Consider the following 12630-nt stretch of genomic DNA (forward strand, 5'->3'; position numbering starts at 1 on the left):
TTCCAACTAGGATGGGCCTGTGGGTAGATTGAGTTACTAGGCAGAAAAGAAGGTGGCAGTGGAGCCTGGAAAATCTTCCATTTGATTCTCCCACTCATAGACACTTAACTGTGAGGGGCTGGGATGTGGGTAACATTGTTTCTCAATACTACTCACGCAGAGGCCTTGAGAAGGACTGGCGTATAGCATCATTTATTCTTTTGTACTAAGCCTATGGATTTTGGCTAAAATGGTGGAATAGTTATTCACTTTTCTGGAAAATGAGAATTATTCTGTAGTGAAGTAGGCTATTTACATTTCAGTGCTGCTCTTCTCAGAGCTTGCTTTCTTTCAATAAGCATTTCAGAAGGGAAAAAATACACATGTACATAAACACATACAAAGGAAAAAAAGTTTCAAGTACTTAAGAAAATAACCCCTGGGAATGCAAGCTGGCGCAGCCACTCTGGAAAACAGTATTGGAGGTTCCTGAAAAAACTAAAAATAGAACTACCCTACCACCCAGCAATTGCACTACTAGGCGTTTATCCAAGGGATACAGGTGTGCTGTTTCGAAGGGACACATGCACCCCCATGTTTATAGCAGCACTATCAACGATAGCCAAAGTATGGAAAGAGCCCAGATTTCCATCCATGGATGAATGGATAAAGAAGATGTGGTGTGTATGTGTGTATATATGTGTGTGTGTGTGTGTGTGTGTGTGTGTGTGTGTGTGTGTGTGTGTACATACACACACACACACACACACACAATGGAGTATTATTCAGCAATCAAAAAGAATGAAATCTTGCCATTTGCAACTACGTGGATGGAACTGGAGGGTGTTAATTAAGCTAAGCGAAATTAGTCAGAGAAAGACAAAAATCATGTGACTTCACTCATATGAGGACTTTCAGAGACAAAACAGATGAACATAAGGGAAGGGAAACAAAAATAATATAAAAACAGGGAGAGGGACAAAAACATAAGAGACTGTTAAATATGGAGAACAAACAGAGGGTTACTGGAGGGGTTGTGGGGGGGGGGGATGGGCTAAATGGGTAAGGGGCACTTAAGCATCTACTCCTGAAATCATTGTTGCACTATATGCTAACTAATTTGGATGTAAATTAAAAAAAAAATTAAAAAAATAACCCCTTGCTGTTTTATGCAACAACACTTTATTAAGCTGCTTAGAAAGAAGGTGAACAAACGTATAACATCCTTATAAGGACCATTTTCTCACTGTCTTTATACAATCTCAGATAATTATCAGGTGATCTACTTTCCAAACAATAATGCCAGTTTTTACAGGGCTTGAGAAGCCGTTAGTTTGTTTGGATTTTTTTTTTTAAGTTTATTTATTTATTTTTGAGAGAGAAAGAGAATCCCAGTCAGGCTCCATGCTGTTAGCGCAGATTTCAATGCAGAGATCCATCTCATGAACAGTGAGATCATGACCTGAGCCAAAATCAAGAGTTGGACACTTAACCAACTGAGCACCCAGGCACCCCGTGTTTGGATTTTTTTTTAATAGTTTGGAATTCTTGTAGAATATTTATTAAAAACATGACAGCTTAAACTTTTTTTTTTTTTTTTTTTTTTTAATAGCTAAGAATGCCTCTCAGGAAACCATGTTAAGGGATCTTCAAGAAAAAATCAATCAGCAAGAGAATTCCTTGACTTTAGAGAAACTGAAGCTTGCCTTGGCTGATCTGGAAAAGCAACGAGATTGTTCTCAAGACCTTTTGAAGAAAAGGGAGCATCACATTGAACAACTGAATGATAAGTTAAGCAAAATGGAGAAAGAGTCTGAAGCTTTACTGATTGCTTTGGAGTTAAAAAAGAAAGAATATGAAGAATTGAAAGAAGAGGAAACTCTGTTTGCTCGTTGGAAAAGTGAAAAAGAACAGCTTCTAAGTCAGCTGGAGTCAGAGAAGGGAAGCTTGCAGAGTAAACTTCATCACTTGGAAACTTGTCTCAAGACACAACAAATAAAAAGCCACGAATACAATGAGAAAGTAAGAACACTGGAGATGGAAAGCGAAAATCTGAATGTTGAGATCAGAAACCTTCACAATGTGATAGACAGCAAGACTGTGGAGGTGGAGACACATAAACAAGCTTACGTAGAACTACAACAGAAAGCCGAGCTCTCGGACCAGAAACATAAGAAGGAAGTAGAAAACATGTGCTTGAAAATATCTCAGCTTACCAGGCAAGTTGAAGATCTAGAGCACAAACTTCAGTTAGTGTCGAGTGAAGTAACAGACAGAGACCAGCGTTACCAGGACTTGCATGCTGAATATGAGAGCCTCCGGGATCTGCTAAAATCCAAAGATGCTTCTCTGGTGACCAATGAAGCTCACCAAGGAAGTCTTTTGGCCTTTGAACAGCAGTCTGCAATGAATAATTCCTTTGCAAATATTCTTGGAGAACAAAGAAGCACACCTTCAGGAAGGAGCAAATGCCATTTAGAAGCAGACCATAGCCCCAAAATTTCAGCCAGCTTACAAAATCGAGTCATTTCTCTTGAGTTTTCATTAGAGTCTCAAAAGCAGATGAACTCAGATCTGCAAAAGCAGTGTGAAGAGTTGGTGCAAATCAGAGGAGAAATAGAAGACAATCTCATCAAAGCAGAGCAGATGCATCAAAGTTTTGTGGCTGAAACAAGTCAACGCATTAGTAAGTTACAAGAAGACACTTCTGTTCATCAGAACGTATTTGCTGAAACTTTAGTTGCCCTGGAGAACAAGGAAAGAGAGTTCCAAGTTTTGAATGAAAAATTAGAAACTGAGCAAGCAGAGATTCAAGAATTAAAAAAGAGCAACCATTTACTTCAAGAGTCTCTAAAGGAGCTACAGCTTTTGTCTGAAAGCCTGAGCTCAGAGAAGAAGGAAATGAGTGCTGCCATTTCTCTAAACAGAAAAGAAATTGAAGAGCTGACCCAAGAGAATGAGACCCTCAAGGAAATTAATGCAACCTTAAGTCAAGAGAAGATTAACTTACTCCAAAAAAGTGAGAGTTTTTTAAACTGTATAGACGAAAGAGACAAAAGCATTTCAGAGTTATCCAATCAGTACCAGCAAGAAAGACTTATTTTACTACAAAGATGTGAAGAAACAGGACGTGCACTTGAGGATCTTAGTGAAAAATATAAAGCAGCTCAAGAAAAGAACTCTGAGTTAGAATGCTTGCTAAGTGAATGCACCAGTGCTTGTGAAAATAGAGAACATGAACTGGAGCACCTAAAGGAAGCATTTGCAAGGGAACACCAAGCATTTGTAACAAAATTAGCGTTAGCCGAAGAAAGAAACCAGAATCTAATACTAGAGTTGGGGGCAGTGCAGCAAGATCTGAGATCGGAGATTGCGGATATCCAAAACAATTCCAAGAGCGAGGCGGATGGTTTAAAGCAAGAAATCATGACCTTAAAGGAAGAACAGAGTAAGATGCAGAAGGAACTTAATGCCTTATTACAAGAGAAAGAGCACCTGCTGACGTTAACGGAGATGAAACAAGAGCATCAGATTCTAGAATCAGAACCAATTAGCGACTCTATGAAAGGAGAGAGTGACATAAATGAATGCCATGTTCAGCTTCCGATGGATCTCCAAGTTGAAGATCCCCCTCTAGACTGTTATAATGCACAGTTGGTACAGTCAGGAGCTAAGATGAGAAGGAGGGAATTCAAACTTCAGGAAAGTGAGAAGGAGAAGGAATGCCTACAGACAATTAGAGTAGAATTAGACACGGGAAACGTGCAACGAGACACTCAGTCCCAAGAACTTAGTGGCCCCGAAGACTGTGCCGTAGACACAGAAGGAAAGTACGTTTCTGGGCTTCATGAGTTTTCAAGTCAGAATGACAATGCGCATCTGCAGTGCTCTCTACAAACAGCGATGAGCAAGCTGAGTGAGCTAGAGAAAATGTGCGAAACACTGCAGGTCGAAAAGCTTGAGCTAATATCTGAGCTGAACGACTCAAGATCAGAATGTATCACAGCAGCTAGTAAAATGGCAGAAGAGGTGGGGAAACTAGTAAATGAAGTTAAAATACTAAATGATGAACACGGTCTTCTCCAAGGCAAGTTAGTGAAAGAAACGGCAGAAGGTGAACTTGGTGAACAACAAAGTGAGCAGAAATGTACATCCTTAAATCCTTTGAATGACAGTAATTGCTATGAGCACTTGACGCTCTCAAACAAAGAAGTTCAAATGCACTTTGCTGAATTACAAGAGAAACTCTCATCTTTACAAAGCGAACACAAAATTTTACACGATCAGCACTGTCAAATGAGCTCTAAGATGTCAGACCTACAGACTTATGTGGACACGTTAAAGGCTGAAAATTCGGTCTTGTCCACAAGTCTGAGAAACTTCCAAGGTGACTTGGTAAAGGAAGAGATGCCAGGACCCCAGGAAGGGCATTTTCTGTCATTGTCTTTCTCTCGTATGACTGACAGCCCTGGTCTTACAAGTTTGGGAGAATCCTCTTTTTGCAAAGATCTTTTAGACCAGACAGGGGAAACATCTCTTTTGAATAATTTGGTCGGGAATCTTTCAGCAAACCAGTGTAATGTAGAAGAAGGATCTTGCTGCAGTCTGGAGGAGGAGAATCTGACCAAGAAAGAGATTCTGTCCACCCCAGTGAAGAGTGTCGAAGAACTTGAGATCCTCTGTCAGATGTACCTGCAATCCCTCAAAAAGCTAGAGGACAAAATTGAAAGTCAGGAGATTATGAAAAATAAGGAAATTGAAGAGCTTGAGCAGTTACTAAGTTCTGAAAGGAAAGAGCTCGACTGTCTTAAGAAGCAGTATTTGTCAGAAAATGAACAGTGGCAACAGAAGCTGACAAGTGTGACCGTGGAGATGGAGTCCAAGTTGGCAGCAGAAAAGAAACAGACCGAACACCTGTCACTTGAGCTCGAAGTCGCCCGGCTTCAGCTACAAGGTCTGGACTTAAGTTCTCGGTCCTTGCTCTGCACCGACGTAGAAGATGTAAGTACATGGGATTTACATGCCCTTTCTTTAGCTACATGCCCAGTAGGTACTCAGTAAATGTTTGTGGAATTGAAATCTACACTAAATTGAACTTAAAATATTTTTAGAGCTCCAGGGTATAAAAACAGAATATACCAAAGTTTGTTTTTGTTTTTAAAAACATTTTTTAATGTTTACTAATTTTTGAGACAGAGACAGACAGAGCATGAGTGAGGGAGGGGCAGACAGAGAGAGAGAGAGACAGAATCTGAAGCAGGCTTCAGGTTCTGAGCTGTCAGCACAGAGCCTGACGCGGGGCTCAAACTCACCGTGAGATCGTGACCTGACCAGACGCTCAACTGACTGAGCCACCCAAGAGCTTCTTGTATTTGTTCTTTAAACAAAGCACAACTTTAGGAAAATGAGTAAACCTGATTGTGGGGCAATGGCGGTGGTGGGGGGGGAAGATGTAAATTTCTGTAGTGATTCCACTTAAACATATATATGGGAAATTAATAAAGTTGTTTTTAAAAGTCTTCTGGAGAAAATTAATATTATAGAGTCAGAAAATCATCTTCAGAACTTGTATGTGTTTTCACTCTTTGTGAGTAATAAACCACACTTAAATATTAAATTAGAGCTAATGGATGACACTATGATAGGAATTTTATATTTTCTTACCCTTTTCAGACTATTTTAATGTTACAGAGTTAAAGTCATAAAACTAAATGCAGGAGTTTATTACACATTACTGAATAATTTTCTTAACAATTTTCTCTGATGCAAATGTATGATTTGTTATCAGTCATTTAAAGAGCCATCTCTTTCGTTTTGGAATATGAAATCATTTAGTCATAACTTCGTCCTTTCTAGTCTACCAGCTAGCCTAGTAATGCTGTACGGTTGACAAGGCTCACCTGATTCCCTCGGTAGGGTAGGGAGGGCGGATGGTGTGGTGGCCACCATAGTGGTCATAGCAGCAGATCCCCATTTTACAGATGAGAAGATGGTGAAGTCCAGACATGTGATTTATCCAAGAATATAGATAGTGAGTGCTGGCTCTGTGGTTACGTCCTTGGGCTGGGGACCTGTTCATGAAACCTGTCAGTGAAGGGTGTCGTAAATGCTGAAGATGGAAGCTGAACATTTTATGAGGAATTTGTTAGCTCGCTGGTAATCACAAAAATAAATTTTATATTTAGGCTACCAAGAATATTTCTAGCAAGAAAAAAATTATGAAATTTAATTATGTTGCAATTTAGACCAAATAACTGATCTGAAGGGCTTATCTTCATGATAAATACCTTACCCAGTGCCTTGCCTGTGGCTAAACTTACCAAATGTTAAATTGCGTTGGGTATTTGGATGGAGAGAGGAGAATTGGATGGGAAATATGCCATTTGAAGAAATGTGTGTAGCAGAGGCTAGACGCCAGTTTCTATAATAATTAAGCCTCCTTATTCTATATTCCTCCTGAAAAATAAAATGAATTCTCATTGTATATTACAGCTACAGGCTCTCCGGGGTGGAAATGACAGCTGTGACATTAAAGAGTCGGAAGAATGTACTTTGGAAACTAAAGAGAGCACACCAAAGCTTGACATTCACAAGATGTGTGAGAACCGTGTTCAGCAGGACCTCAATCTAGAGATGGAGAAAATAGCCGAGACAGGTGCAGCCCAATTCACAGGAGAATGGTCTAGGGAACAGTCTACAGAAACCAGTTACGAGACCCCAGTAGAAGACAAAACCCCAGGCTGTCCAGAACGCATTTCTCAATTGTCATTTTCTGAACCTAACGCTCTAGTACCGATGGATTTTCTGGAGAATCAGGTCTCCATTCAGAATCTCCAGCTGCAGGTTAGAGAGACATCAAATGAGAATTTGAGGTTACTTCACGTCGTAGAGCAACGTGACAAAAAAGTTGAAAGTTTGCTAAATGAAATAAAAGAGTTAGACTCAAAACTCGATTTACAGGAAGCACAACTAACCACCAAGACCGAAGCATGTATAGAATTAGAGAAAATAGTTGAGGAACTTAAGAAAGAAAAATCAAATTTAAGTGAAAGACTGGGATCCTTTTCTTGTGACAACCAGGAGTTACACCAGAGAGCAGAGAGTTTGGAAGTCCTCAGTTCTAATTTAGAAGTAGGCACAGATAAATTTTCACATGAAGTTATTGAAGATAATGTAGCCAAGGTGAACAACTGGAGAGAGCGATTTCTTGATGTGGAAAATGAGCTAAAGAGGATCGAATCTGAGAAAGGTAGCATCGAGCATCACGCCCTCTCTGTGGAAGCTGCCTTAGAGACAGTTCAAACAGAGAAGCTATATTTAGAACAAGACAGTGAAAATAAGCAGAAAGTTATAGCCCGTCTTGAAGAAGAACTCTCTGTGGTCACCAGTGAGAGAAACCAGCTTCGTGGAGAATTAGATACTTTGTCAAAAGAAAATAAAGAATTGGATCTGATGTCTGAAAAGATGAAGCAGAAAATACAAGAACTCGAATCTCATCAAGGTGAATGTCTACAGCCCCCTGACGTGGCTAGAGCTGAGGTGAAGGATCAAACACACGTCCTTCAGACGTTGCCCTCCAACGTAAGTGAACTGTTGGAAGAGAACGCTCGTCTCCAGGAGCAGCTGCAGAGTTTGGAAAAGGACTCACAGGCCCTATCTTTGGTAAAAAGTGAGCTGGAAATCCAAATCGAACAACTGAATGAAGAGAAAGAATCACTTGCGAGGGAATCCGAAAGCCTGCAGACCAGACTGAATGAATCGGAACACGAAAAGCTGGCCGTCGCCAAGTCCTTGGAGAATGCGCTGATGGAGAAGGGTGAGGTTGCGGTGAGGCTGAGCTCAACGCAGGAGGAAGTGCACCAGCTAAGAAAAGGCATCGAGAAACTGAGGGTTCGCATTGAAGCTGATGAAAAGAAGCAGCTTCACGTCCTGGAGAAACTGAGAGCGAGCGAGCGTAAGACCGATTCACTTCAGGATAAAGTCGAGAACCTCGAAAGAGAACTGCAGATGTCAGAGGAAAACCAAGAGCTGGTGATTCTTGATGCTGAGAATTCCAAAGCAGAGGTGGAGACCCTAAAGGCACAAATGGAATTGATGGCCAAAAGCCTGAAAGATTTGGAATTAGACCTTGTCACGGTAAGGTTCGAGAAAGAAAATCTGATGAAACAACTACAAGAAGAACAGGGTCAGTTATCTGAATTAGACGCATTACTCTCTTCGTGCAAAGGTCTGTTGGAAGAAAAGGAGAAAGAAAAAATAGAGGTGAAAGAAGAATCCACAGCTGCAATGGAGATGCTCCAAACACAACTGAAAGAGCTAAATGAGGAAGTCACAGTCTTGTGTAATGACCAAGAAATCCAGAAGGTCAAAGAACAGAGTCTGGACTCCTCGGCGCAAGAAATCCATCGGCTAAGAAACAGCATTGAAAAGCTGAAAGTCCGCCTCGAAGCCGATAAAAAGGAGCAGCTCCAGGTCTTAGGAAAACTGAAGGAAAGTACACATCACACCGACCTGCTTAAGAGTAGAGTGGAGAGCCTTGAAAGAGAACTAGAGGCATCAGGGCAAGACCAAGAGCGTGTGATTCTGGAGGCTGAGAATTCCAAAGCAGAGGTAGGGACCCTAAAAGCAAAAATAGAGGAGATGGCCCAAAACCTGAGAGATTTGGAATTAGATCTTGTCCATATGAGGTCAGAAAAAGAAAATGTGACCAAGGAATTACAGAAAGAGCAAGGACGGGTATCTGAATTAGAAATACTCAATTCTTCATTTGAAAATCTGTTGCAAGAAAAAGAGCAAGAAAAAGTACAGATGAGAGAAGACTCTAAGATTGTCGTGGAGACGCTTCAAACACAGTTAAAAGAGCTAACTGAGAAAGTGGCAGCCTTGTGTCGTGACCAAGACACCTGGAAGGCCCAAGAACAGAATCTGAGCCGTCAAATAGATGCTCTTGAACACGAGAAGGCTCAGTTGCTACAAGGCCTTGACGAGGTCAAGAGCAGTTACGTTAGTTTGCAGTCTTCCACCAATGACCTCATTCAACAGGTAGAAGATGGCAAACGGAAGCTAGAGAAGAAGGATGAAGAAATCAGCAACCTGAAAAATCAGATTCAGGACCGAGAGCAGCTCATCTCTAAACTCTCCCAGGTGGAAGGAGAACAGCAGCTTTGGAAGAAGCAAAAAGGAGAACTGGAAGATGTGATGGTAGACTTGGAGCAGAAGGTCCAGATGCTGCAATCCAAAAATGATACTTTGCAGGACACCCTGGAAACACTGCAGCATTCTTACAAGGCTCTGGAGAAAGAGCTCGAGCTGACAAAAATGGAAAACATGTCCTTTGTTGAAAAAGTAAGTGGCTTAATCTGTCTACGTTTGAATATGTAGCCATGAGGGAGGGAAACCGCTGTGTGGATCATGTTTCCTCCTGGACATGTTCACAGTATTGGACCAGACTCTGCAAGGGTTTTTATGTTTGCGGGGCCTTGAACTTTGGGGACACTCAATTGGCTCCAGCTGTAGTCACTCTTTGCTTTGGCACACATTTACATGGGGCATGTCTGTGGATTAGCCCAGCTTTTCCGTGTGGCAGCTGGACATGGGAGAAGCTTGGGGTTAGGCATAGTTCTGGTTCTAATCATAGTTCACTTTCTTAGAGTAAGTACATCAGAGTACTAGTTTCCCAGTACCCAGCTGGGAGCTACTACCAAGGAGACTATAACCGATACTAGTTAGGCCCCTGCTCTGCCTTTTTGCCTTTATGAGAAGGTACTATTAAAGGTACTGATAGAGGGGTGCCTGGGTGGCTCAGTCAGTTAAGCGTCTGCCTTCGGTTCAGGTCATGATCTCTTGGCTCATGAGTTTGAGTTCCACGTCGGGTTCTGTGCTGGCAGCTCAGAGCCTGGAGCCTGCTTCAGATTCTGTGTGTCCCTCTTTCTCTGCCCCTCTCCTACTCATTGCTCGGTCTCTCTCTGTCAAGAATAAATAAACGTTTAAAAAAATTTTTTTTAAAAAGGTACTGATATAATTGTAATAAAAAGAACCCTCATGCCTCCCAGGGTAGGTCTGGGGGATTTTATGCTTTCAGCCTTCTTATATCTTCTCTTTGTGCAGCCTACTGTTCTGTTAGCTGATGGCTAAGGGGCAAGTGTGCCATCGGGCCTCAATTATTAATGAAAAATTAAGGTTTTGCCCTCTAGGCTTACGTACTGATCTAGGAAAGTGGTTGCTTCAAATTCAATTTTTATTGGACAACTATTAAAAGCAAAGAGGAGTGTCCAGAAAATGGGATCAATCATGACTCTGTAATATTTTTCAGGAATTTTAAGTTTTGATACAACTTGCAGGAGATGGCAGTTATGATAGAGATAACTTGGCAAGTTCTGCCAGTCTGTTTCAACGCTAAGGGGCAAGTGCAAATGATGGGGCTTTAACTGGTTTTAACTAATCATAGGCATGTTTCTTGAAGATTAGTATGGCATCGGAGGATCAGTGGAGATCCCAGAACTGATAAAAACATAAGACGCTACCTCATACAGTGGTCTCTGATGTTGACGTTTCATACAAATTAATACCCTTACGAGGGATTGTGAGACTTAGTGATATTATCTTTCCTTGTCATTGCTCTCCTTATTGCTGTCTTTTTATTAAACCTTGGCCGAGAAAAGGTAAGCTTGCCAATAGGTTTTAAGGACGGTGGTTGAGTGGATTAGTAAAGGGAGGATTAGCCAGGTTCCATTTAGTTATTGAAGGTGAAAGGGAATGTTATGATGTGTTGGATCAGAATGATTAATTTGAGCAAAACCGACGACCCAAAGCAGATCCTAACAAAAGATGAAATTTCAGGTAAACACAATGACCGGGAAGGAAACTGAGCTGCAGAGGGAAATGCACGAGATGGCCCAGAAAACAGCAGAGTTGAAAGAAGAATTTATCGGGGAGAAAAATAGGCTGACTAGAGAGTTAACTGTTATGTCAGAAGAAATAAAGAGCAGCCAGGTAAGTTTCTCTGTGACAGGACGCTCTGATCATTCGGTGTGCGCAGTCTCCTTGTTTGTTTTTGTAAGACCTGCAACATACCCAGCTCTTTTAGCTTTAAAAAAAATCCAGGCCGGCACTGATGTCCTGATCAGTCTTGAAGTCTGTCATCTTCACCCTCCAGCCCTGTCAGGAGCCCAGAACGAGCCCTGGGAGGCCTCGGAACGCATGAAAATGCCCATCACGGAGCCCAAATATTTTTTCATAGAAGGCGACCCTTGTAACTACATTAACTCACATCAGAAATAGATTTCATGCAGCTTTCAGCAGGTTTATCTGCTTTTCCAGCCTGCCTCGGATTAGGAGCCAGAATGTTGCTAGAGACAGATGCACTGATCTGCTAAGAACTAAAAAGTAACGGAAAGTCAGTGAAATGTAAAGCTGGAGCAGTCTTGGGATGTTATTTTAGGGGAGGGTTAATGTGACAGATTTATAGCATCTGGGTCGCCATTCCCCACTGCTGTTTCCGTGGCAGACATTGCTGATTCGGTGCCCTCCATTTCTCCTGAATCTCTTAACGCCGAGTCCTAGGTCGCAGCCACCGTGCACACAGTGCCAGCAGATGCAGTGTGACACCTGCCTGCCAAACCTAGTTAAACGGTAAACACTCGTATATCCGTGTCGTCCTCGTGCATATTCATCCCCAGGTAGTACTTAGAAAAGAGGAACAAAACAAAGTTACGATCATGACCCCGAACAATTAGAAAAGGTTGAAGGGATGTTTGTGATAGTCTGTATACAGAGTTGGAGAAATCCATACTTTAAATATGACATTTAATCTAATGCAAATCGAAAAGTTTTGGCATTTAGTCTCAGGAGTTGACTCATGGAACTTTCTGGCAGTGCTGCGTGGAAGGAGTTTGCACGAATGCTATTTGAGTGCTGCACCTGCTGGAATTTCTTTGGTACTGAAGCAGCTTGGGAGTATCCCAACTATAGTGTTATTTGAACCTAGTTTATAGGCTCTACTAAAAGGAAAAGCTAGGTGTTTAGCCTCAAGTCCGTACCTATGAATGTGTCCGTTTGCAGTGGCTTTATGCATTCTGTAGTTAATAAGTGCTCCTAAAGTCAGAGGGTTGCATGTTGAACATAACGGCTGTGGTTCCTGCACTCACAGAGCTTACAGTCTAGACACACAATAAATCACTAAATAGGAGATGTATAAGGCAATCGTAATCTGTCAAGTGCTATAAAGGAATCAGACAAGATTCTTGACTGAAGAGTGGTTGGGAAGTGGGGTGTGTGGGGCTAGAGATCAACCTAATTTAGGTAGGGAGGTCAGAGAACGTCACCTGCATGATGAGGAGTCAGCTGTGAGAGGAACAGCACAGAGGAAGGAACCTTCTAGGTCTAGTGAGCAGTGTGGCTACATTCTGAGATTAGAAAAAGCTTCGTATTTTTTAGAAATTGAAAGGAAGCCATTATGAAATAGAAAATGATATGAAAAAAGACCAGAGAGAAATCCCAATACATGAGGCTGGAGTTTAAAGGGAAGATGTAGGGTGGATACATTAATTTGGCTAGTTCAGAATATAGGTAGTATTGCCAAATTATGGGAATTGTAGAAAATACAGTTGGAGAAGAGAAGGCAGTTTGGGGCCGAGCCCAGAGACCTGGCCT

The 12630-nt window shown here is 41.6% G+C and overlaps 1 protein-coding gene across 4 annotated transcripts in view; it reads left to right on the forward strand.

Annotated features, from left to right (window-relative positions):
* Positions 1-12630, forward strand: part of CENPF (centromere protein F) — a 61809-nt gene that overhangs the window by 34633 nt on the left and 14546 nt on the right. For all 4 annotated transcript variants that reach the window (XM_045452533.1, XM_045452536.1, XM_045452532.1 and 1 more), the window contains exons 12-14: positions 1592-4980; positions 6472-9324; positions 10819-10971. In XM_045452533.1, the coding sequence (XP_045308489.1) occupies positions 1592-4980; positions 6472-9324; positions 10819-10971 (6395 nt within the window). The remainder of the gene's footprint in view (positions 1-1591; positions 4981-6471; positions 9325-10818; positions 10972-12630) is intronic.

The sequence above is a fragment of the Leopardus geoffroyi genome, chromosome C3 (genome assembly GCF_018350155.1).
Source record: "Leopardus geoffroyi isolate Oge1 chromosome C3, O.geoffroyi_Oge1_pat1.0, whole genome shotgun sequence".
In the NCBI taxonomy this organism is placed as follows: domain Eukaryota; kingdom Metazoa; phylum Chordata; class Mammalia; order Carnivora; family Felidae; genus Leopardus; species Leopardus geoffroyi.